Source organism: Bos grunniens, chromosome 3 (assembly GCF_055505025.1).
Source record: "Bos grunniens cultivar Pamir isolate PY7600 chromosome 3, Bosgru_T2T1.0, whole genome shotgun sequence".
Lineage (NCBI taxonomy): Eukaryota > Metazoa > Chordata > Mammalia > Artiodactyla > Bovidae > Bos > Bos grunniens.
In genome coordinates this window covers 106,432,511-106,459,797 of record NC_141167.1, presented here as the reverse complement: position 1 = coordinate 106,459,797, position 27,287 = coordinate 106,432,511, and the positions used below count along the sequence as shown (strand labels likewise).

Below are 27,287 nucleotides of genomic sequence, written 5' to 3'. Positions count from 1 at the left end.
TTAAACAGATATTCTAGATTAATCATTTGCTTGGAGGAATCAGTATTGTTAAAATGTCACTTCTGTCAAAATTAATTGATAGATTTAATGGAATTTCAATCAGAATTCCAGCTGGCTTTTTAAAATATGAAGTTCCAAACTCTATAATTTATATAGATACATAAAATATCTTAAAAAGTAAAACATGTATGCTCTTCTTGAGAACAAAATTAGAAGACTTCTACTGACTGATACAAAGACGTACTATAAATTACTCAAGACTGTTTTTGGTGAAAGGATATATAGATCTTTCAGTGCAACAGAATAGACACTAGAAAAACAGACATTCCCATAGATTTTTAAATTGATTTTCTGCACATATACTGTATTTTTGTGGACCAGGGATAATCTTTTGTACCAAATGGTGTTGGAACTGCTGGATATACTTACGGAATAAAAAAAAAAAAAAACCTTATACCATATGTAGAATTTAACTTGAAATAGAATATATACCTGTCTGTAGTTTCTCAAACTATAGAACTTTCAGAAGTACACTTAGTAGGAAATCTTTATGACCTTGGGATATTCAAAGATTTCTTAAGTAGGATAAAAAGCACGAACTGTTAAAGCAAAAAAAAAAAATTAGATAAATTGAGCTTCATCAACTTTTCAAACTTTTGCTCTTCTAAAGACATTAAGAAAATGAAAAAACACAGAAGTAAAAAGAATTTGTAACTATGCATGGTAATGGTGATCATTTTGCAGTATATACAAATATCAAATCATTATTACTGTTGTACATGTGGAACTAATATATGTCCTATGTCAATTATATCTCAGTAAAACTTTAAAAAAAATAAAACAGAACAAACCAGTGAAGGTACCCAATAAAAATAATGGGGAAATTTTTTGAATAGCATCATTTCAAAAGACTGCTTATGAGTTGCAGTGAAGTACATGAAAATACTTCATGAGCCACAAGGCTCTGCTCGTGACTCAGATGGTAAAGAATCCACCTGCAATGTGGGAGACCTGGGTTGATCCCTGGTTTGGGAAGATCACCTGGAGCAGGGAATGGCAACCCACTCCAGTATTCTTCCTGGAGAATCCCCATGGACAGAGGAGCCTGGCAGGCTGCAGTCCATGGGGTCACAAAGAGTTGGACACGACTAAGTGACTAAGCACACGTGAAACTATGCTCACTTATTAGAAAAATGCAATTAAATTCTTAATGAGATATTGTTTCATATATATTAGATTGACTAAAGTTAAAAGGAGCTTCCCTGGTACCTCAGTTGGTAACGAATCTGCCTGCAGTACAGGAGACCCAGGTTCGATCCCAAGGTTGGCAAGACCCCTGGAGAAGAGAATGGCAAGCCACTCCAGTATTCTTGCCTGGAGAATTCCATGGACAGAGGAGCCTGGTGAGCTACAGTCTATGGGGTCAGAAAGAAAAAGATCTTAATGACCCAGTTAACCATGATGGTGTGGTCACCCTTGTTGTAGAACTATGATTCTGCATGCCATGCAGTGTGGCCAGAAATAAAATATAGCATGCCCAGCATAATGTCCTAGATGGAGCAGACTGCAAAAACAAACAAAAAAAAGAGAGGTAGGATTTCCCTGAGTCCCTCTGCAAATGCAGGAAACAAAGGTTCAATTCCTGATCTGGGAAGACTCCACATTTCACAAGGTAGCTAAACCCATGCACCACAACTACTGGACTCATGCTCTGGAACCCACAAGTCACAAGTACTGAGTTCACATGCTGCAACTTCTGAAGCCCAGCTTCTAAAGGTTGTGTCCTGCAACAAGAGAAACCATGGCAGTGAGAAGGCTGAGCACTGTAACAAAGAGTAGGTTCCCCTCGCCACAACTAGAGAAAGCCCTTGAAAAGTAACAAAGACTCAGCACAGCCAAAAAGTAAATTAAGAAAAGTTAAGGGAAAAAAACAACAGAGATTTGGCAGACTAGAATTTGGTAAGATGGAATTAATTTAGAAAGTAAGGTGTGAGGTAACCCTAGGTGAGTGGCTCCGGAATGAAATTCCAAACAGTATACCCATTTTAAGACTCTGTTTTAAATTTATTCTTAAGAATGAAAAACCTTTGGTATTTCTGGGCAGTTGATGATAGGAAAGAGGAGACAAAAATAATTTTCAGAATTTTGAACCCAGGATTTATTCTTACACTTTCTTGCAATGTGGAAGCTGGGTTCCAAGGGCATCTGTCCTGAGAGAAACCCAGGTGAAAGCTGTGTTTCCTTTTCTAGCATAACCTTAGAAATCACCACATTCATATTTCCATCAAATTCTTTTTTCTAGAAACAACTCACTAAGGGTAGCTCATATTCATGGGAGGGGAATTAGATACTCTCACTTGGTATGAGAAGCATTAGAGGAGTTGTATACATGTTTTAATAGCCCTGCAAGCAGTTTAGGGCAGGGAGATAAGATTAGCTTGGTCTTGAGTTGTTGTAGTAGTATGAAGAAAAGTAGATAGGGCCAAGAAATCAAACTAACATAAGACAAAAATTTATGGCTTGTGGGGAGAATAAATTAGATTATTTTGTCTTGAGCGTAAATCAAATGATTCCAGCCACATGATTGGTTCTCAGTACATATAATCTTGAATAGTTGGCTTTATGGTATCATTTACCGAAAAAAGTAATCAGGAGGATTACTTTGAAACTATGAGAATAAGCATTTTCCCAGTGGGAAAGTAGGTCTAAAAGGTAAATGACAAGTATTAGGGATTAAGGATCTCTAAAGTTAGTTCAGTCACAAGTAATTGGAAGGTAATCAAAGTATGTTATCATAAAAACAGTGGAGGCAAGATTTTAAACAGTGGTGATACTAAAATATATCTGAAAGTAGGAAGCTTCCCCAAAGCTCTTAGATAGTCTCATCCACCAGATAGAGGGCAGTCAGACGAAGCAAGAAGAACTGAATCCGGCAACTCCAAAACAAAAACAACAGTTACAGAAAGTTAAAATGAAAAGACAGAGAATTTTGTCCCAGATGAAGAACCATGATAAAACCCTAGAAAAACAGCTAATGAAGTGAAGATAGGCAACCCTTCCAGAAAAGAAGTCAGAATAATGATAATGGAGGTGATCCAGGACCTCGGAGGGAAAAAAAGGAGGAGAAATGTTTAACAAAGACCTAGAAGAACTATAGAACAAACAAACAGAGATGAACAATACATAGGAAGGAATCAGTAACAGAATAATTGAAGCAGAAGAACAAATAAGTGACCTGGAAGACAGAATGGTAGAAACCAGTGCCACAAAACAGAATATAAGAAAAGGAATAAAGAGAAATGAAGATAACCTAAGACCTCTGTGACAAAATTAAGTTCACCAATATTTGCATTATAGGGGTCCTTGAAGGGGAGAAGAGAGAAAGGACCCAAGAAAATATTTGAAGAGACATAAATAGACATTTTTCTAAAGAAGACATACACATGGCCAAGAAGCTCATGGAAAAGTGCTCAACATCCCTAAGTATTAGAGAAATACAAATCAAAACTACAGCAGTCAGAATGATCATCATCAACAAATCTATAAACAATAAATGCTGGAGACAGTCTGGAGAGAAAGGAACCCACCTGCAGTGTTGCTGGGAATGAAAATTGGTACAGCCACTGTGGAGAACAGTATGGAGGTTCCTTAAGAAACTAAAAATAGAACTGCACTATGACCCTGGAATCCCACTTCTGGTCATATACCCAGAGAAAAACATTGTCCAAAAGGACACACACACTCCAGTGTTCTTTGCAGCACTGTTTACAGTAGCCAAGACATGGAAGCAATCTAAATGTCCACCAACAGAGAAATCAATAAAGAAGATGTACATATATACAATGGAATATCACTCAACCATTACAGAGAATGAAATAATGTCATTTGCAGCAACATGGATGAACCTAGAGGTTGTCATACAGAGAGACGTTAAATCAGAAGGAGAATTATCATATGACATTCCTTATATATGAAATCTTAAAAGAAATGATTGTAAGAAATGAACTTAACAGAACTCACAGACATAGAGAAAGAACTTATGGTTGGGGGGCTTATGACTGGGGAAAGAGATAGTTTGGGAGTTTGAAATGGACACACACTGCTGTATTTTGAATGGATGACCAACAAGGACCTACTGTATAGCGAACAAGTGAGTGAGGTAGTATGTGTTAGTTGCTCAGTCATGTCCAGCTCTTTGCAACCCCATGGACTTGCTTGCCAGGCTTCTCTGTCCATGGCATTCTCCAGGCAAGAATACTGGAGTGAGTTGCCATGTCTTTCTCCAGGGAATCTTCCCAATCCAGGAGTCAAACTTGGGTCTCCTGTATTGCAAGCAGATTCTTTACCATTTGAGCCACGAGGGAGGCTCGTGTAGCACGTGGAACTCTGCTTAAAGTTATGTGGCTGTGTGGATGGGTGGGGAGTTCGGGGGAGAATGGATACACGTATATGTATGGCTGAGTCCCTTTACCGTTTAGCTGAAACTGTGACAATGTTAATCGGCTGTACCCTAATAGAAAATAAAAAGTTTTCTAAAAAAGAAAAAATACAGCTAAAAGTTTGAAATTTTAAAAATACTGAATTTAAATGAGACAATTGGATATATTTGAAGGAAGATGTTGGTAATTTGAGAAAAATTTTCTTGTAGTCTGATGAGATTGTAATCTAGAGTGGCTAGAATTTGTAAAGGAATAACTAAAATGATATCACATTTTAAAGTCATATAGATTAGAAATCTATTGATTAACTTTGAAGAAGTATAACTGGTGATCACTTATAGTAAACTAGGCATCTTGGGAAGTGACCTATTATTTTTATAACATTGTAAAACTAATACAGCTTGCCAGAGGAAGTTGAAAATGTCCCACATTATTTATAGTCTTAAAAAGTTGCTATAGACACCAAACAAATACCACCAAATCGTTGGGATCACTAAGGTAAGGTTTATCTAAGACCATTTGTTTTTTGTTTTTGCTTTTTATTGTATATTTCAGACATACAACAAAGTGATTCGGTTAAGCTGGTAATCCCAAACTCCTAATTTATTCCTCCTCCCCACTTTGGTAACCATAAGCTTATTTTAGAGGTAAGACAACTTGTTTTCAAATCTTACCATCAACTTGTATTCTTTCTGAAATAGTTTATCAAGGTGTTTTCTATCGTAATTTTAAACCTTTTCCCAAGAAGAGAATTTCTTTTATTCCTTTGCCCTTTTAAAACATTGTCAGAAAAAACACTGAACTGCCTAGGTGGCGCTAATGGTAAAGAATCCACCTGCCAATGCAAGAGGCACAAGAGTCTTGGGTTCAATCCCTGGATCAAGAACATCCATCCTCTCAATAAGTAATTGGCAACCCACTCCAGTATTCTTGCCTGGAAGATCCCATGGACAGAGGAGCCTGACAGGCTATATAGTCCATGGGGTCACAAAGAGTTTGGACACAACTGAGCACACACTGTTGTATTATAGAAACATCGTATGTATTTAAAGTTCAGTTCTTTCTTCAATATTTAGCTGTCAAATCTCTTAACTGAACTTTTATTTTTAAAGAAATAAATTCTAGGGACTTCCCTGGTGGTCCAGAGGTTAGGAATCCACCTTCCAATGCAGGGGACGTGGGTTTAATCCCTGGTCGGGGAACTAAGATCCAACGTGCCATGGGGATCTAAACCTGTGTACCACAACTAGTGAAATGCCCGAGCACCGCAGCAAAGACTCAGTGCAGCAAAAACAGTAGTAATAAAGAAAGAAACTCTTCTTTCTGCTCTTCATCTCAGAGTAAAAATTGTTTTTTTACCCATGTATTATTAGGGGACTATGGGCCAACTTTGAACTTACTGTGGTTATTGTAATGTACCTTATTTGGGAAACAACTTGCCCGTGAAAGACAAATGCATATGATATTATGATACTCAATCTTGGTGTGAATAATACGGTGGTATTCCTTACCTTTTATCTTCTATAAAGTTATTTGAGTAACTAGTTGTGTTCAGTTTTTATCACGTGTGATTTGTTGTCTTATTTAGTGAATGGAGTTCCCTCTCGAAGTCCAAGATTGGTTTCTTCTGGGGATGACTCTGTGGATAGTCTGCTGCAGCGAATGGTACAACATGAGGACCAAGAGCCCCTGGAGAAAAATATTGATGCTGTGATTGCATCTGCTTCTGTGCCACCTTCCTCCAGTCCAGTCCACAGCCTCAGCAAGGAGCGAACCCTAGGAAAACCAGACAGCCTTCTAGTGCCTGCAGTCCCCAGTGACTCTTGCAGTAGTAGCATCTCACTCCTTTCTGAAAAGTTGCCAAGCAGCCATTCCCCCCATCATATTAAAAGAAGTGTAGTAGAAGCTATGCAGCGCCAAGCTCGGAAAATGTGCAATTATGACAAAATCTTGGCCACCAAGAAAAACCTGGACCATGTCAATAAAATTTTAAAAGCCAAAAAACTTCAAAGACAGGCCAGGACAGGGAATAACTTTGTTAAACGCAGACCAGGTCGACCTCGGAAATGTCCTCTCCAGGCTGTGGTATCAATGCAAGCATTCCAAGCTGCCCAGTTTGTTGGTTCAGAATTAAATGAAGGCGAAGAAGGAACAGCACTGCACCTTGGTCCTGATACAGTTACAGATGTTATTGAAGCTGTTGTTCAGAGTGTAAACCTGAATCCAGACCATAAAAAGGGATTGAAGAGGAAAAGTTGGCTATTGGAAGAACAGACCAAGAAAAAGCAGAAGCCATTCCCAGAGGAAGAAGAAGAAGAGGAGAATGCTAAAAGGTAATTCCTCATTTAATGTTTCATTTGTGTAGAGGAAGCTAGCTTATGTGCAAATGTAACATATCTTTGCAGCTGAATCGTTCAGTTGATCTAGTAACCTTTCACTATGTAAGACCTGTTCTGTTCTAAGTGTTCGCATACTTCTGGTTGTCAAAATTATGAATAATTAATAAGAAAGGGGGAATGTAACAATCTAGCCAAGGCCATCACTATACAGATGAAGAAATCAAGACCCAGAAAGATTATGTTGTATAACTATGTGAGCAGAATTATTTTTACTGTCAGACTATCTTATCTCCTCTGTGCTCTAAACTTGTCATCCCTGTCATCAAATAAATTTTTTAAGTCTTCATGCATGGTAGATTATTTTTTAATGGCTTCTTTTTTATGTTTTTACTTTTTCCCAAAAGGTGTAGGGCAGAAAGTCAGAAATCACCCCCTGGAAAGATCATTTAATCCTTTTGTTATATATCCAATCAGATTCTTTCCCTGAAGATTATTTGATTTTGGTTTGTTTTTTGGTCCTGCCGTGCAGTGTGTGTTATCAAACCTGTGTCCCCTGCAGTGAAAGGGCAGAGTTTTAACCACCGACCACTGTTTACAGAGGTTTTTTGTAGTTCTCTATGCATACATCTATAAAAAATACTTTCTTATAGAGATTTACATTTTTTTTCCTGAGAGAATATGTAGTTATAAATAAATCTGTGAAACTAGAAGTATACTGATTCAAAAATTTAAATTATCTTTTCACATAATCTCAATTCTTCTCAAATCCTGTTCTTTTCATGGATAAGACTATTAACAGTATATTATGTATTTTTTTACTCTTCTTGATGCATTTACAAATATGTACATATACAAGGCTGTTGTTCTGTGTAAATGATAACTTTTTATATATCTTGAAGATCTTGTAATTTAGTATATATAGTATGTTACTGCATGCTAAGAATATATAATAACTTAATTATTCTCCTTCAAAGGATTATATATTACTTTTTTACATACATGTCTTAAATCAGTTGAAATTTACTCTTGTATAAGGTATGAGTTAGTGCTGCATTTATTACCAGTTATTTATCAAGATTGCATATAATATGTAGTTTCTATAAGTTATATTCCCAGTAGATTTTTGTAGTTTTTTTAATTAAAATATTAAAAATATTTAGAACTGAATGAATATTGTGCTACATATTGAAACTTTGAAATGTATCAGAAGGGGTACCTAGAGGGTTATTTATAGCCAGTAATGCTTATGTTATTTTCAAGAATGCTGAAGATTGATGAATGAAGATATTATTGAACAAAACTGGTGTCTAGATTGCCTTTACACAGTAAAGCCAAACTACTGACAGCGGGTTGTGGTGAAGGAAAGTGTGCAGCATTTATTATAAGGGCGCCAAGCAAGAAGTTAGGACAACTAGTGCTTAAAAAGCCTGAACTCCCTGGTGAGTTTTAGGAGAACGTTTTTAAAGACAAGGTGAGGGAAGAGCATCCCAGGTATATGATCAGCTCATGCACAGATCTCTGAATGGTTGGTTGATGGTGAGGGAACAGGGTGGTGTCAGAGGTTACATCATCAGTCCATAGGTGCCAGGAGGTCTGTGGTATTCAGGATCATCAAGTAGTAGTTAATTTCTTTAATCTGATGGTCATTTTACCATCTATAAAACAACTTCAGGAAATGTGCATCAGATGCTATTTTCGACGTTAAGTTTAGAGAAAACTAAAGCAGAGGATATAAGGGAGCGATCTGTCCTGGGAAAGCCTCACAAGCTCCTGCTTGGTTGCAAAGAGTCCAGTTCAGAAATCAGAAAAATGAGAATAATTCCCAAAATGTGATGGACAGAGATAAAACATATACATTAAATTAACAAAATAAAACTAAGTTATAGTAGAGAGAATCACTGAAGACCAACATTAGTAATACTAATGATAATTAATAAAATATATAAACTTGTGGTAAGGTTGATCAATAAGGAAAGAAAAAGGTAATAATAAAATTAGAAAGTAAAAAGGAGTTAAACTATATATCAGAGATTAAAATATGACAACTGTAAGAACTTTATGCCTAGAAAATTATAAAACTCAGTTTTAGATATAGAATGGGTGAATATATAGAAAGAACATTGGTAATATTCCATGTTCTTGCCCAGTCATACACCACTTCCTTGCCAGTAGCTATAATCAGTCTCCTGATGTATACCTTTTTTTAATACCATTTAAGTATTCAGTGCTAGACAATACATTGATAGTTTAGTTTATCCTTCCCTGAACTTCACTGAAATGGAATTACATAGAATATATGCTTTTGTGCCACACCTTTTTTGCTCAACATATAAAACCATCTCTGTTTTTGCACGTAGTTGTAGTTACCTCTTTTTTGTTGTTATGTGTTATCCATTGTTTGTGTATAATACAAGTTTTCTTTAAATTACTAAAGTATAGATGATCCATCAATTTCTGCTGCACAGCAAAGTAACTCAGTTATACATATATATGTGGGGGGGTGTATATATATATACATACACACATATATATTCTTTCTCATCTTCTTTTCCATATTGTTTTATCACAGGATATTGAATATAGTTTCCTGTGGTATACAGCAGGACCTTGTTATTTATCCGTCCTGTATATACTGGTTTGCATTTGCTAATCCCAGACTCCCAATCCTTCTCTTCTCCACCCCTTCTCCCTCTTGGCAACTGCAAATCTGTTCTCTGTGTCTGTGAATCTTTCTATTTTGTAGATAGGTTCATTTGTGTCATACTTTAGATTCCATGTATAAATGATATCATGGTATTTCTCTTTCTCTTTATGACTTACTTCATTGAGTATGATAATCTCTAGATCTATCCATGTTGATGCAAAATGTAGAGTTTTCTGTTTTACTGTTGGGTTATTTTCAGCTTGACACTATTATCCAAAAATATTGCTCTTAACATTCCTCTAATGTTCACTGCTGGATAGGATACTAATTTCTCTAGGGTATATACCTAGAAGTGAAATAAAACACCTGATTTGCCCTAAGACTTAATTTTAAGCTATGGTTTATTCAGCCAGGGGCGTCCCTGGTTGCTCAGTGGTAAAGAATGTGCCTGCAAAGCAGGAGATGCAGGTAACTCCGGTTCAGTCTTTGAGTTGAGAAGATCCACTGGAGAAGGAAATGGCAACCCAGCCCAATATTCTTGACTGGGAAATCCCATGGACAGAGGAGCCTGGTGGGCTACATCCATGGGGTCACAAAGAGTCGGACACAGCTTAGCGACTGGCACCCCACTCCAGTACTTTTGCCTGGAAAATCCCATGGACAGAGGAGCCTGGTAGGCTGCAGTCCATGGGGTTGCTAAGGGTCAGACACGACTGAGCAACTTCACTTTCAGTTTTCACTTTCATGCGTTGGAGAAGGAAGTGGCAGCCCACTCCAGTGTTCTTGCCTGGAGAATCCCAGGGACGGGGGAGCCTGGTAGGCTGCTGTCTATGCGGTCACACAGAGTGGGACACGACTGAAGCGACTTAGCAGCAGCAGCAGCAGCATAGAACTGAGTATAGAACTAGGTAAGAGAAACAAGATCCATGCATGCAAGCTTGCTCATATGACAAAGGTAACCCTACATATCAATAAAGAAAACTGTATTCAATAAATGGTGCCCCCAAAGTTTTTATTTTTATTATTTATGCTTGTTTATTGGAGGATAGTTGCTTGACAATGTTGTGTGCCCCCAAATTTTATATTGCATAAGAATGGGAATGAAATTGGATTCTGCCTCTTTTTTTTAGTTAATTGTTTAAGTTTGGCTGTTGCTGCACATGGGTTTTCTCTAGTTGTGATGAACGGCAGCTACTCTAGTGCAGTGTGCAGGTTTCTCCTTCCATTGGCTTCTCGTTGCAGAGCAGAGGCTCCAGGGCCTGCAGGCTTCAGTAGTTGCAGCACGTGGGCTCTAGACCTCGTGCTCAGTAGTTGTGTTGCATGGACTTAAGTTGTCCTGGGGCATGTGGAATCTTCCTGGATCAGGGATTGAACCCATGTCCCCTGCATTGGCAGGCAGATTCTCAACAACTGGACCACCAGGGAAATCCTGGATTCTGTCTTAATCCATGTGTAAAAATCAGTTCCCAGTTGGTTAAATAAATACATAGCATAAAAAGTAAACCTTCTTTTTAAAGTTAATACAGAATGAGGAAAACTTAATGATGTTCTTTGTTTGAAAGGATTTCATAAACAAGATATCAAAAGCAGTAAGCATACAGGTAAACACTTATAATACTGATTATATTAAAATTAAGAATTTATCGGACATCATCCACGTTAAAGTATGAATACTTTCTACAAACTTGGAGAGGAAATTTATAACATAATTTATAAGTTTTGGTATCCAGAATATGTAATGAAAAGAGTGTTTCAAATCAATCCAGTATAATCTAGCAATTACCTTTTATATAACTTAAAATTCTTACCCAGCTATCACCAGAATGCATTTTTTGTAAAGGTGTAGCAAGATTTATTATAATGTATAGAAACTGGAAATATCCCTGGTTGTTAACAGGAAAAGGAATCAGTATATAGTAGTTTTTCATGCAATGGACTATGATATGGTAATAAAAATTAGTGAATTATAACTGAAATGTAATGATAATAAATGAGTCTTAGAAACAAGATTTTAAGTGAAACAAGACCCTGAAAATTATGTACTAACTGATACTGTTTTTATAAAGTAAAAAAAAAACCCATGAAAAATAAACAACATATTGTGTTACTGTAGATAAATATATCATAAAACCATTTTTTTTTTTTTTTTTTTTTTTTGGCCATGCCATACAGCTTGTGTGATCTTAGTTTCCCCATCAAGGATTAAACCTTAACCATACCAAGGGAGCCTCAGTGCCAAGTCATAACCACTGGACTGCCAGGGAATTCCCATAAAGCCATATTTTCAAATACCTTACCTGTCTTCTTTCTCTTTTCTTTCCTGAAGAATTCAATCTTAAAGCCATTAAATAAGTATCTATCTGGGATGTGGAAACCATGGTGATCCTGAGCTGGATGTTAGAGCCTTAATGATGTGAAGACTTGGGTTATGGGATGAGGGAAAGAGAATATCAATCCAACCTAAGTTGTCAAAGCCCTCGTGGAATGAGAAGGACACTCTTGTAATGAGAGTGCCCAGTTTGGGGTATCAGGGACCAGTAAGGTTAGGAGGTGTTCATCCTGCTGCTGTTAAGTCACTTCAGTCATGTCTGACTCTGTGCGACCCCATAGATGGCAGCCACCAGGGCCCCCCGTCCCTGGGATTCTCCAGGCAAGAACACTGGAGTGGGTTGCCATTTCCTTCTCCAATGCAGGAAAGTGAAAAGTGAAATTGAAGTCGCTCAGTCGTGTCTGACTTTTAGCAACCCCATGGACTGCAGCCTACCAGGCTCCTCCATCCATGGGATTTTCCAGGCAAGAGTACTGGAGTGGGGTGCCATTGCCTTCTCCTAGAACTCCTTAATAAGAATTTTTAAAAGTCTATTAGTATGTATTTTCATTTCCATCATAAACCCCCAAGGTGATTCTGATATATTTGGTCTATAGCTAGAACTTGGAGAAACATGGCACTTGAAGAATTTATATATGTAGAATGTATATCTGAGAAGGCAGTGGCACCCCACTCCAGTACTCTTGCCTGGAAAATCCCATGGACAGAGGAGCCTGGTAGGCTGCAGTCCATGGGGTCGCAAAGAGTCGGACACAACTGAGCGACTTCGCTTTCACTTTTCACTTTTCATGCATTGGAGAAGGCAATGGCAACCCACTCCAGTGTTCTTGCCTGGAGAATCCCAGGGACAGCGGAGCTTGGTGGGCTGCTGTCTATGGGGTAGAACAGAGTTGGACACGACTGAAGCGACTTAGCAGCAGCAGCAGCAGCAGAATGTACATAGACACATGTAAGCAGGAAAGCAGATAACATTTTTGAATGAAGGAAGAAGAAGCATAGGGTAAGATGAAAGAAGTAAAAATGAATCTGTCTGATAAGGAGAATAGGAAAACATAAATAATAAAATATGAAATTCGTCTATCTGTCTCATGACCAAGTAAGATTTCTCCCAGGTATATAAAACTTGTTCAACATTCAAAAATCAATCAATGTGATTCATTACATTAATGAGTAAAGAAGAAACATCACATGGTCATAGCAATAAATGCAGAAAATTTTTTTACAAAAATCTAACATGTTCATGATTATAAACTTAGAAATCTAGGAATAAAAAGAAACTACCTCAACCTAATAAAAGCTGTATGTAAAAAACCCAAAGCTGACAGCTTCAGTGGAAAAAGAGCTTTTCCGCTATTATCAATAACTAGGAAAGGAAGTGAAGTGAAAATCACTCAGTCATGTCCAGCTCTTTGCAATCACATGGGCTATACAGTCCATGGAATTCTCCAGACCAGAATAGTGGAGTGGGTAGCCTTTCCCTTCTCCAGGGGATCTTTGCAACCCAGGGCTCAAACCCAGGTGTTCTGCATTGCAGGCAGCCTCTTTACCAGCTGAGCCACAAGGGAAGCCCAAGAATACTGGAGTGGGTAGCCTATTCCTTCTCCAGCAGATCTTCTCAACCCAGGAATTGAACTGAGGTCTCCTGCATTGCAGGTGGATTCTTTACCAACTGAACTATGTGGGAAGCCCCCAAAGAAAGGAGGCCCACTTCAATTCAACATTGTGTTGAAATTCCTAACCAGAGCAGTTAGGCAAGAAAAAGAAAAGTCAGCCTGTGTTTGGGGGTTGAAAGACTTAAGATATCAGTGCTACCCAAAGTGATCTACAGATTCAGTGCAGTCTGTCAAAATCCCTATGATGTTTTGTGTGAAATAGAAAAATCCATCCTAAAATTCATGAGGAATCTCAAGGGAGTCCAAATAGCCAAAACAATCTTAAAGAAAAGAACAATGTTGGAGGACTCACACTTCTAGATGTTTTTCTTTTTATTGTCCATTTTCATCATCTAGGACCTTTAACTCTGATATTTAAGTGATGAGAGCAGACTTTTGTCTTACCCTTTATATTATGGAAATTGTATTGAGCCTTGCACTAAGTGAGAGGCAAAAAGAAAATCTAGAAAATTCCCTGATGTGTCATTGCTTTGGTCCCAAGAGGCCCAGCCAATCTGTGTGCTTATGTTTATTTTATAAATATAATTTCCAAGGATTTTAGTTTTGCTTAATGGGAGGATAGGTAGAAGTGTCTATTTCATCCTTGCCTCGAACTGTATTCACCTTAATTTTTAAAGGTGTTTTTGATTGATTTAAAATTCTCTTTTGACAGGCTCCACCCTTCCCCTCCTTTAAGCAATTATAGATGTGTTTTCTTGCCTTCTAGCTTGCATTATTTGAGACATGAAATCTGCATTCATTCTTATTTTTGTACTACTGTATATAGATGGTGTATTTTTTCTCTTACTCCTTTTATTTTCTTTGTCAATACTTTCCAACAAGTTTATTATGATATGCCATACTTGTTTTAGCTTATATTGCTTATGGTTTGTTTAACTTCTTGGAACTTTGGGCTCTTTTTATCAAATTTAGAAAATTTTGGTCATCGCTCTCTTTTTTTTTCATTCTGAATTTTTTAATATTATAAATGTCACATTATTGTGTGTCTGTTTCTGTTCTTTTTTATAGATTTGATTTTATTTTAGTCAGTTAAATTACTTGTGGATAGGTCTGGATTCTTTTGAAGATAATTTTTAAGCTTTATTAGGACTGGTTTTACTCCAGAGATAGTTGTCATGCAAAGATGGATAATGTTACCTTCTGGGATCTCTATTGAGTGCCCACGGTGTTGGGCAGTGTCTTTCACTCTCCCTAGTGGATTCTGAGTATCTGTCGTCATGTGTGAGCTCTGGAAATTGTTTGGGTTGTAATATTCTAGTGGTTCTTTGTCCAGCCTTATGGAATTTCACCTTGCACATATACAAACCTAGTACTGATAGATAATGTACTAAAGAAGACCCTTACACAGATTTCTAAAGTTGTTTTTCTCCTTTACTCTCTCCACTCCAGTACTCTGCCTCATGAATTCTAACTATCTCAATCCCTCCATAGTCTGATCTCTCTTTTCAGCTCATTACGTTGGCCATTCTCTGCTTTGGGTCTACTCCCTCCACTTCAGTTGTTCTTATAAAGGCAGATTATCTCTTTCTATTTTTTTTTTCCAATTTTCTCAGGAATCACAGTGCTGCAATACAATGTCTGATAATTGTTTCATAAACTTTCTCCAGGTTTATAGTAGTTTGCTGTGTTTCTGTTAGTTTCTATCAGGAGGACAAATCTGGTATCTGTTACTCCTCCATGACCAGATGAGGAAGTCCCCATATCTCTTTTTTTTTGTAATTGCTGTGATGTTTTTTTAAATAGATAATCATTTGTAGGAAAAAAAAAATTCACCGTGAAATTATCTTTAAACTTCTCTTTCTAGCTTTACTGAAGCAGCAGTTGAGATTCCCAGTCCTCCTGAAACCCCAGCCAAACCTCCCGAACCTGAAAGTACCTTGCAGCCTGTGCTTTCTCTCATCCCAAGAGAAAAGAAGGCCCCACGTCCCCCAAAGAAGAAGTATCAGAAAGCAGGGCTGTATTCTGATGTTTACAAAACTACAGAGTAAGTAGTGGTACCTGTCAGCTGACATCCTTTGAAGACCTGTTATTCTTCCATGTTTTAAATAATACTTTGAATATCAAGGAAAAAAAACCCAATACAAATGTAATATACACAAATACAAATCTCATCACAAGTACCTCAGTGTTCACTGTACTTATGATATGTTTTGGGGGGCTAATTATTTTCCCTGATCTTTTATCCTCTCTCTGCCTTTCTAGATTATATTTCTATAGTTTGGATTCTAATAGTGCCTTTTTTGTTAACTGAAAATAAGAAAGGAAGCACTGTGCATGTATCTAAAAATAATCTTGATGATTTTCTACACTCATTCCTCATTTGATTCCTCACTTGTTAAATGCCTTCTGTGTTCCAAACTATTTGCCAGAGGAGTAAAGTACTCCTTACTTTTAAGAATTTCATATTCCCTTGGGAAAGTACAGCTTAAATAAGTCCTCTGATTGAGAATTTTTAAAAACCCAAAGAGCTATCAATTAACTATATCATTGAGTAAGAAGTGGTTCACAGGAGTATAGCAGAGTTTGGTTTTGGAGGTTCAACAGTCTGCAAGATGGAATAGGGCATTTCAGTTAGATAGAATATCATGTACCAAGACACATACTAGGATTCAGAAATTTTTCATATATTAAAACAACTCAGAAGTTCACTTTTTCTGAAATGTAATGGTGTGGAAAGTAAGCATTGTGTGATAGAGACCACAAAACCGTGGATTTTACTGACTCAAGATACTTACCCCACTAAGCTACATGAAATTTAAAATGCTGTTTTTTTAAAAAAGGAAGTGAAAAGTGCAACTTTGTGTTTTAAGATGATAACTCTGGCTGCAGAGTGGAAAAATGAATGAGGGAGTTACTAATGGCAGAAATTGACAATAATCGTCAAAGGTCATGAGGTCTGAATTTAGTCAAGAAAGGAATGAAATTGAAAGAGGAACGATTATGTTTTAGAGATACATTTGATGTGGTTAAAGTGATCAACATGTAAACCACAGCACTTTATTTTGCATTGAAATGACCTTTCATTAATTTGTCGAGATATCATATAAATTCTTTGAGTCCATTTCTGCTGCTTATGTTGTGAAAATGTTTTATTAAGCTTACTTTCAGCAGCCAGTGATAGGAAATCCTCATAAATAATCAAGACTTTTTAAAGATAAACATTTATTTTCCTTTAATTTATAAGAAGTTGTGAAGTACACAGTTCAGAGTTAACATGCTATCTTCACAGTATCTTCAGGGACCTAGACTCCTTTTATTCTGTTCTTCCATTTCAGCACGAAGCTTGCGTTCCTATGGTTACATTTTGTTCTGGGATAACTATCATAAAGTCTTCATTGCAGAAAGTATAAAAGAGGAAAGGGAGTAAAAAACATGTACCTTCTTTGTAAGGAAGCCTTGTAAACTGAATGTGTCTGCCTCAAATTTCATATATTGAAGCCCTAATCCCTAGTGAGGTGATATTTGGAGATGACTGCTTTGGGAAGTAATCAGATCATGTGGTGGAGTCCTCCTGAATGAGATTAACACCCTTATAAAGAGAGACAGTGGGAGAGATGATTTCTTTCTCTCCCATGTGAGAGTACAAGAAAGCAGTGTCTGCAAGCCAGGGAGAAGGCTCTCACTTAGAACTGAACCCTGATCTTGGACTTCCCATCCTCCAAAACAGTGGAAATAACATTGTTATTTAGACCAGCCAAGTCTATAGGTAATTCGATATAGCAGCTAATCTAAGAAGGAAACTTCAAAACCTCATAGCTACTAACCAAAATATAGACATGTAACCACACTTCCGCCACAGGGAAGGCTGAAAAGTAATGGTCATTGTTTCAGATGACAGTGCAGAAAAAAATTAGCATTCTGTCATTACAAATAAGAAAATGAAAATATATTTTGGGAAGATCTTACACAGTTAGATTTTAAAGCAGTGTTTTTCCTGAATAGAAAAGCAGATATGTGTGAAATTTTTTGCTAAAATTTAAGTCTTACTTTTTTACTAATGTGCTTTTCCTGGATTAAATTCTGAAAAATGGGAGATTAATAATAAAATCAGTCTGTGCCTCAAAAGACCAGTATCATCAACTACATCAGTGTTTTAAAATGTCTTTAATCAGGCAAAAGTCTTTCACTCTGGAAAGGACCTCGTTTATGTTAGAACTTGTTCTTCATCTCATAGAAATAAATAGTAAGAAAATGGTTTATTGGGGATTTTTTAAAAAAACATTTGTCAAATAATACATGTGTGCATTTTTAAAAGCTACAAAGCCAATATATTCTTGTGGGCTGGCTGCTTTTTATTGGTAACAGTTAGGGTGTAAGTTGTTTGTTTTGAAAAAAATAAACAATTATTTAGAACAGTTTTAGGTTCACAACAGAATTGTTGGAAAGTACAGAGATATTGCATATATCCCCTATCCTTATGCATGCACAGCATCCCTGCAATGGACATCCTACACTACAGTGGTACCTTTTTGACAATGAACCTGTATTGACACAGTGTCACTCAAAGTTTGTAATAGACATTTGGGTTCACTTTTAGTGTTGTACATTCTGTGGGTTTTGGTAAATGTAGAATGACAGGTATCTACCATTGTAGTAGCACAAAATAGTTTTGCTGCCCTAAAAGTCCTCCATGCTTGAGAAATTTGGTTTTTTTGGTCACAGAATGGTACAAGACAATTACAAGTTTATTCTTTTTTGTATAAATCATTATAGGTTTTAAAAAGTTGGGAGGGGAGAGTGTGAGTCGATTAAAATTGAATCAAGATAAGACCACACTATCAGTATGGAAGATGAATTAGATGAGGAAATACTAGAAGTAAGAAGACTATTAGGATGTAAGAAGACTATTAGGAAGCAGGTTATACTCTGTGGTTTTCCAGGATAGATCTAATGTGATAGCAGTGGCTAGATGTTGGAAAAGGTGGACTCTTGAAATTTTTTGACATTAATATTGAAATGAATTAAATACTGATTGGTTGGTAGGGAGTAAAGGATGGGGCTAGAGTCAATGATTCTTGCCTGGAAAATCTCATGGGTGGAGGAGCCTGGTAGGCTGCAGTCCACGGGGTCGCAAAGAGTCAGACACGACTGAGCGACTTCACTTTCACTTTTCACTTTCATGCATTGGAGAAGGAAATGGCAACCCACTCCAGTGTTCTTGCCTGGAGAATCCCAGGCTCGGGGGAGCCTGATGGGCTGCCGTCTATGGGGTCGCACAGCGTCGGACACAACTGAAGCAACTTAGCAGCAGCAGAGTCAGTGATGATCCCAATGTTTTGTTTTGTATTCCTGGGTGTGTGATGATGTCATTAACTAATATACTGGATGAAAGTGGTATGGCCAGTATTCCTTGGATTAAGTGAGCCTCTATTACCATGAACATGACTATGTACATGTACGTATATAGGCACCAAAAAATGTCTTTGCTTAAAGCAAATCAAATTTATTTTATAGTCCCTGAGGTCCGAAGTCTGAATTGAATCTCTCTAACCTAAAGTCAAGGTGTTAGCACAACTGTGTTCCTTTTAGCCGCTCTAGGGTAGAATTCTTTCTCTTCCCTTTGCAGAATCAAGAGGCTACTCGAATTCCTTGGCTTGGGGCCACTTCTGTCTTCAGAACCAGCAACAATGACATTGAGATCATTGAGGTTGAATCCTCACATTGAATCACTTCAACCTTGGTTGTTTTCACTTTTTTTCCACTGACTCTGCCTCATTTGTATTCTTCTTCCATTTATAAGGACCCTTGTGATTAAGTTGGGCCTACCCAGATAATTCAGAATAATCTCTGTATTTTAAAGTCAACAGATTAGAAACCTTAATTATATCTACATATTCCCAGCTTCTGGGAATTTTTATTTGAGGAGGAGGTTGTATATTTTTGTGCCTGCTATACACTTCTAGCTTATAGGATTTGGAATGGGGTATGGGGTTTTCACTTCTTATTTTTTATGTGTCTTTTATATATCTTGTAGTTGTAAAAATGCTATATTACTTTTGGAATTTAAGTTTTATCTAATAGAGATTTTAAAGAAAATGAAATACCAGATATACTTCAGGTGAATTGGAGAGTGAACTTTAGAGTGTACATTATGGTAAAATAGCATAATATCGAATATTAACACTACTTTGAAAGGGAGCTTCTGGTTCTTTTGTTGGGGGAGGTTTCTGCTTTTAGTTTAGTCACTGTCACACTGTTTTGGGTGGATTACTTAGTTTCCCTGGAAATGGTAAAAATGAAACTTGATATATAAAGTGAAGCTATTGAACTACATGTGGTTCATGGGGTCACAAAGAGTCAGACACGACTGAGCGACTGAACTGAACTGATTGAACTACATAGTTCATATCTTAAGACTATCCTGACTCAAAAATTGTGACTTCTATGTTTTATAAAAATAAAACATATGCTTTCATATGCTTTCTTTGATTTATAGGCTCCTTTTGAGTACTAAATCTGTTATAGGAAATAGGATAACTATAAATTTCAGGCTTACAGAACATTGCTTGTTTGCAGGGGAATTAATATATGTGTAAAATATAGATGTATTTATTATATATTAATACTATAATATTTATATTATGTGTGTAATACATAATGTTTATACTTAGCTGTCATTTCCTCAAAATAATACGTATCTTTGGAAATAAAATGAAAGCATGGTACCATTTTGTATTTGATATATTATTTAAATTTTTAGAATGCTTTCATATTAAATCTGTGGGAAACAGTAAAGTAGATGGTTACTATCTACTGTTTAAGAAACTGACACAGAAAAGTTAAAGAACTTAAGTTTACAAAATTTATCATCAAAATAATTATTGGGGTTTTTAATGCCTAGAGGTTCCACCAATCTTATTTCATCAGTAAATCATGCTGCTTTTCAGAAACTGAGGTTCAAGGGGTACTGGATTAAAATTTCTTTGTTATAGATAATCTCATGGTTACAGTTGGATTAAATTCCAGAATATGGTTCATTTTCCCCTGAAATTCTTTAGGAACATTGTAGGTCTAAATTCAGCTTAAATAGGAGGGCAGACTGGATGAATGCAAACCTCACACCATTCCTATTTAGTATCAATAGAAAGTCATGCCTGCGTGCTTAGTCGTGTCTGACTTTTTTGCTACCTCATGGATTGTGGCCCACCAGGCTCCTCTGTCCATGGAATTTTCCAACCAGCAGTACTGGAGTGGGTTGCCATTTCCTCCTCCAGAGGATCTTCTCGAACTAGGGATCAAACCTGTGGCTCCTGCATTGGCAGGCAAATACCCACTGAGACACCTGGAAAGCCATGGAGTAGCAATAGTTTTGAATTTCTATTGTTAATTAATAAACTTTTTTAGAGCAGTTTTAGGCAAAATAGAGCAGAGAGTACAAAGATTCCCATATATACCTTGCCCCCATCCACACTCAACTTCCCTCATTTCAGCTAGACCTAATCCTTCATTTGACACATGTTAAAACCGAAGCTAATAAAAGGTTAAATGACTTGCTGGAGTCCCACAGATCATTTTTAGCAAAACAAGGTAAAAATTTCAGTTCATCTGATTTTATCTTAATCGCTAAGAAAGCAAAAATAATGGATGTTTATTTATTGAGGTATAATTGAACCACAAAATTATATTGGCTTCAGCTGTACAACATGATTAGGTATTTGTGAATCTGCAAAATAATCACATAAGTGTAGTTAAATATCTGTCACCATTGTTGTGTCCGACTCTTCAACCCCATGGACTATAGCATACCAGGCTTCCCCGTCTATCACCAGCTCCCAGAGCTTGCTCAAACTCATTTCCATCAAGTTGGTGATGCCATCCAACCTCTCGTCCTCTGTCGTTCCCTTCTCCTCTTGCCTTCAGTCTTTCCCAGCATCAGGATCTTTTCTAATTAGTCATTTCTTCACATCAGGTAGCCAAAGTATTGAATCTTCAGCAACTGTCCTTCCAATGAGTATTCAGGACTGATGTATTTTTGGATTGACTGGTTTAATATCCTTGCAGACTGAATAATAGTCCATTATTTATGTGTGTGTGTCTATATATATTGGAGAAGGAAATGGCAACCCACTCCAGTATTCTTGCCTGGAAAATCCCATGGACAGTGGAACCTGGTAGGCTACTGTCCATGGGGTCGCAAATATATATATTTATATCACATTCATCTCTCAGGAGACACTTAGGTTGTTTCCTTATCTTCGTTATTGTAAATAACACTGTAGGAAACATGAAGGTACGGTGATCTTTTCAAGATAGTTTTTTTTGCTTGCTTCGGATTAATACCCAGAAGTAGAATTGTTAGATCATTGGTAGTTCTAGTCTTAATTTTTTGAAGAACATCCTTACTGCTTTCCATAGTGGCTGTGCCAGTTTACATTCCTACCAGCAGTACACAAGGATTCCCTTTTCTTCACATCCTCACCAACAATTGTTATTTCTTGTCTTTTTGATAATAATCATCCTGACAGTTTGAAGGTGATAGTTCATTGTTGTTTTGATTTGCATTTCCCAGCCAATACTTTAATGTACCTGTTGGTCTTCTGTATGTCTGCATTGAAAAAATGTCTATTCAGATCACCTGCCCATTTTTAAATAAGATTGTTTGTTTATTTGTTTTTGCTCTTGAGTTGTATGAGTCCTTTTTAAATTTTGTGTATTAACGGTTACCCTATCAGATATAATTTGCAAATATTTTCTACCTTTAAATAGTTTGACTTTTAATCTTGCTTATGGTTTCCTGTGCTGTGCAGAAGCTTTTTAGTTTATCTTTGCTTTTGAAGAAGCCTTTGCTTTGGGTATCAAATCCAAAAAAAAAAAAAATCATAATCAGGAAATGTTCCAAGTAAAAGTTTTTAAAACAAAAGTAGCTTCATGTTTTAAAATTTTTAATTAACTATATTGTGGTTAAATATACATGTCATAAAATTTACTATTTTAATCATTTTAAGTGCACCATTCACTACCATTAAGTACATTACCTTGTTATGCAAACATCACCACTGTCCACCTGCAGAACTTTTTCATCATCTCTAACTGAATTGTTTTATTTCTAAAATATGAAACTAGTATGGTTTTCCAGATGGCTTAGTGGTAAAGAATCCGCCTGCCAATGCAGGAGCCACAGGAGATGCAGGTTCAAGCACTCCGTCCAAAAGATTCTGTGGAGTACCGAAGTGTGATGATATATGCAAAATGACTGGCAGGCAGTAGACACTCAAGAGTAAATCTTAGCTGTTTCTTCTGCATCTTACTCTTCCAAACAATTGTTTCATATCTCCTAGAGTATGTTTTCTATCCTCTTTTTTTTTAAGTAAACAGTTTTATTGAGATGTAATTCACGTATACAGTAACCTATTTCAATGGTACAGGTCATCAGTTTTTGGTATATTACATTATTAATTTTTTAAATTCTGAAATACTTACAAAATTTGGCGTTTTAGCCATTCTTAAGGTTATATTTCAGTGGCATTAATTCAGTGTTGTATAACATAACCACTATTTCCAAAATTTTTTCATTACCCTAAATAGAAACTCTTTAATAGTTAAGCAAAAACTTCCACTCCTAAAACTCTCCTCAGCCCATCATAATGTCTCATGTACTTTCAGTCTGTATATTTTGCCTCATCTGGGTGCCCCATGTTAGTGGAAACATACACAGTATTTGTGCTTTGGGGTCTGGATTATTTTATTTAACACAATGTCTCTGCTGCTGCTGCTGATAATGTCTCTAACTTTCATTTATGTCATAGCATATATCAAAACTTCATTCCTTTTTATGGTTGAGTAATACTCCATTGTACATACATACCACATTCTGTTTATTCATCTGTTGATGAGCACTTGGGTTATTTCTCTCTTTTGACTATCATGAACAATGCTACAGTGAACACTGGCATACGTTTATCTGTTCAGGTTCCTGTTTTCAGTCCTTCATGTATAAACTTAGGGGTAAAATTGCTAGATCATACGGTGATTTTATATTTAGCTTTTTAAAAAACCACCAAACTTTCCCACAGTGGCTGCATTGCACCACTGAGTGTTCATCATACAGTTAATTTACTGATTTGCAATCTTTCTACTCTGTTAATTTGTTTTCACATATAAATTTTCCTCTTAGCACTGCTTTTACTGCACCACATAAGTTTTGTTTTGTCCTATTTTTGTTTCCATTCATTTCAAAGTATTTTCCAATTTCCCTTTTGATTTTTTATTTGATCCAGTTGCTTACAAGTATGTCGTTTAGTTTCTCATGTAAGTGAATTTTTCAGTTTTATTTCATATCTAGTTTCATTCCTTTGTGATCAGGAAAGATATTCTGTATGGTTTTAATAATTTTTGATTTATTGACTTCATTTGTAGCCTAACATGGTCTTCCTGAAGAATCTTCAGTGTGCACTTGAGAAAACTATGTAATCTTGTGTTTTTAGGTGGAATGTTGTTTCTGTTTCCGTTAGATCCTGTTGGTTTATAATGTTGTTCTAATATTTATTGGTCTTGTATGTGGTTGTTCTAACATTTATTGAAATTGGTAAGTTGAAATTTGCCAACTGTTACTGTACAAGTGTCCATTTCTCTCAAATTCTGTCCGTGTTTCCATCATATATTTTGGATCCTCCGATGTTTGATGGATTTTTTTAATATATAATTGTTATAACTTCATGGTGAATGGGCTCTCTTGTCAATATTTAATGTTCTTCATTGTCCTTTGTAACTTTTTTTTTACTTAAAGTCTCTATTTTTTGTTCCTATCTTTGGATCTAAAGTGAATCTCTTATATATAGCATGTATGTAGTTGGATCATGCTTTCTATTCATTTTCTTCCTCTGTACCTTTGATTGGAAAGTCTCATCTATTTACATTTAAAGTAGTTACTAATAAGGAAATATTTATGCTTGTCATTTTGTTTTCCATATGTCTTATAGCTTTTTGTTCCTCATTTCCTCCATTACTGCCTTCTTTTGTACTTAGCTGATCTTGTACCTGTTTGATTCCCTTCTCAATCTGTTTTGTGTATATTCTATAGCTGTTTTGGGCTTCCCTGGTGGCTCAGATGGTAAAGAATCTGCCTACAATGCAGGTGACCCAGGTTCAGTCCCTGGGTTGAGAAGACCCCCTGCAGAAGGGAATGGCAACCCACGCCAGTATTCTTGCCTGGAGAATTCCATAGACAGAGGAACCTGGTGAGTCCATGAGGCCTCAAAGAGTCGTACACGACTGAGCGACTAACACTTCACTTATTGCTATTTTGTCTTTGGTTACCATGGAGATTACATATAACTTCATAAAGATATAAACCTGTAATTTGGATTGATACCAACTTAACTTCAGTCACATGCAAAAATACTATTCCTATAAAGCTCTATGCCTTATTTTTATTATTGACATTACAGATTACATCTTTATTCATTTTGTGCCCTAAAACACATTTATAATTATTTTTTATGCATTTATCTTTTAAATCCTATTTTCCATACTCTGTTTCTCTGCAGTCACCCATCATGATTAAAGTATAAGAAGAGCCTCTAGCCTCTTTTGTCCTAGAAAAAAATCTTTTTTTTTTTTTTTGCACCACAGCATGTGGTATCTTAGTTCCCCCACCAGGGATTGAACTTGTGCCCTCTGCATTGGAAGTGCAGAGTCTTAACCACTGCACCATCAGGGAAGTCCTCAGAGTCTTTTTTTTTCTCTTTGGCTGCACTGGGTCTTCGTTGCTGCGTGTGGACTTTGTCTAACTGCAGACTTTCTCTAGTCAGGGGCTGCTCTTTGTTGCGGTCCTCAGGCTTCGTTGCAGAGCATGGCTCTGTAGCACACAGGCTGTGGTGCACACAGTAGCTGTGCACACAGTGCAGTCTAGAGCACACAGTAGTTGTGGCGTACAGGCTGCGTTGCTCCCTGGGATATGGGATCTTTCCAGAGCAGGGATTGAATTCATGTCTCCTGCATTGGCAGGCAGTTTCTTAACCACTGTACCACCAGGGAAGTCCCCCAAAAGTCATTTTATGATAATAATACTAATAATAAATAAAGATTCCATTAACAGAGCTGATAACACTTCACATGTGATTTACCTCCTAATGTAGGGTAAAACATATCAGATCACTGATTAGTCTCAGGAATTATCATGATTTATGAAAGTTCAGTCTGCCACTTAGACATGGAGAAGCATTGGAAACGAGTCCATAACCACATTTACATTCTGTTCTGTTTTTTATAGAAGCTTGCATGTGTTTACATGCTCAGTCGTGTCCCAACTCTTTGCAGTCCCATGAACTGAAGCCATCAGGCTTCTCTGTCCATGAAATTTCCTAGGCAAGAATACTGGAGTGGGTTGCCATTTCCTGCTCTAGGGGTTCATCCCACCCCAGGAATCGACCTCGCAATCCTGTATATCTTGCATTGGGAGATGGATTCTTTACCGCTTGAGCCACCTGGTTGTGTACAAATATGTTTGTATCTGGCTTTGAATAGGCAACAGCTATTGTTCTAGCTCCCTCTAGTGATAATATATTCCTGATGGACTTTTAATAACATGATTTACTATACTCTAATAAAAAATAAGATTTAAGATACTTCAAAAAATTTATCCCATTCATACAATGGAATATTATGTAGCCTTAAAAAAAGAAGGAATTTGACACCTCCTACAATATGGGTGAATTTTTAAAGTCTTATTGCAGGTGAAGAGCCAGTCACAGTTGACTACTCTAGGTACCTGTCATTCTACATATGATAGGTACCTAGAGTAGTCAAATGCATGGAAACAGAATGGAGAATGGTGGTTACCAGGAGCTGGTGGCAGTTACTGTTCAGTGGGTACATAGATTCAGTCGCACAAGATGGAGTGTTCTATAGATAGATAGCAGTGATGGTTGTATAAAGTATAACTGTGAATGTACTTAATACCCTGAGATACACAGTTAAGATTTGTTAAAATGGGAAATTTTACGTTATGTATATTTTACCAGGAAAACTTTGCAAGAAATCCGTTACCTCAACTTGTGAGATATTCCTCCAATCTGTTCTTTAGGCTGGAAAATTATATAGCCTTCCCTTAGGAAATGTGTGTCTCAAGCTCTAAATGCCATCAGAATTCATGGGAGAGATAGGAAAACATAATTTTCTAATGAAAATTGGAAATTAACATGTCTTAAAGTGTAGAAATTACAAATTACATCATCATTGCTATAGCAATGATAGTATTGTAAATTAGAAATTTGGAAAGTGAAGTAATACTTTTTAATACACATGTAGTTACTTTTTTCTATGTAAAAACACAAATATTAGTATTTTCCAACCTGAGCATGACTTAGAAATTACCTAATTTACTTCCCTTAAGACCTAGATAAGTAAATCTTGCATGCAGTGATATGATCTTCCCAAGTTAATCTGTTGGGGTTTTTTTTTTTTCCCCCAACAATGGTTTTTGTTTGTTTTGAAAATACTCAAATCTCTGGCAAAATTAATGCCTATATCAGTTCAGTTCAGTCCTTCCCTCAGTCCCACTCTTTGTGACCCATGAATCGCAGCACGCCAGGCCTCCCTGTCCATCACCAACTCCCGGAGTCTACCCAAACTCATGTCCATTGAGTTGGTGATGCCATCCAGCCATCCCATCCTCTGTTGTCCCCTTCTCGTCCTACCCCCAGTCCCTCCCAGCATCAGGGTCTTTTCCAGTGAGTCCACTCTTCGCATGAGGTGGCCAAAGTACTGGAGTTTTAGCTTCAGCATCAGTCCTTCCAATGAACACCCAGGACTGATCTCCTTTAGGATGGACTGGTTGGATCTCCTTTCACTCCAAGGGACTCTCAAGAGTCTTCTCCAACACCACAGTTCAAAAGCATCAGTTCTTCGGCACTCAGCTTTCTT

The 27,287-nt window shown here is 36.9% G+C and overlaps 1 protein-coding gene across 20 annotated transcripts in view; it reads left to right on the top strand.

The window, feature by feature from the left end:
- Window positions 1–27,287, top strand: part of ASH1L (ASH1 like histone lysine methyltransferase) — a 207,762-nt gene that overhangs the window by 94,063 nt on the left and 86,412 nt on the right. For 16 of the 20 annotated variants that reach the window (XM_086393216.1, XM_086393204.1, XM_086393214.1 and 13 more), the window contains 2 exons: window positions 6,028–6,772; window positions 15,229–15,408. In XM_086393216.1, the coding sequence (XP_086249342.1) occupies window positions 6,102–6,772; window positions 15,229–15,408 (851 nt within the window). In that variant the 5' untranslated portion in view covers window positions 6,028–6,101. Of the gene's footprint in view, window positions 1–6,027; window positions 6,773–15,228; window positions 15,409–27,287 lie in introns of those variants that run through there. The other 4 variants (XM_086393206.1, XM_086393205.1, XM_086393215.1 and 1 more) reach the window with 2 other exon arrangements.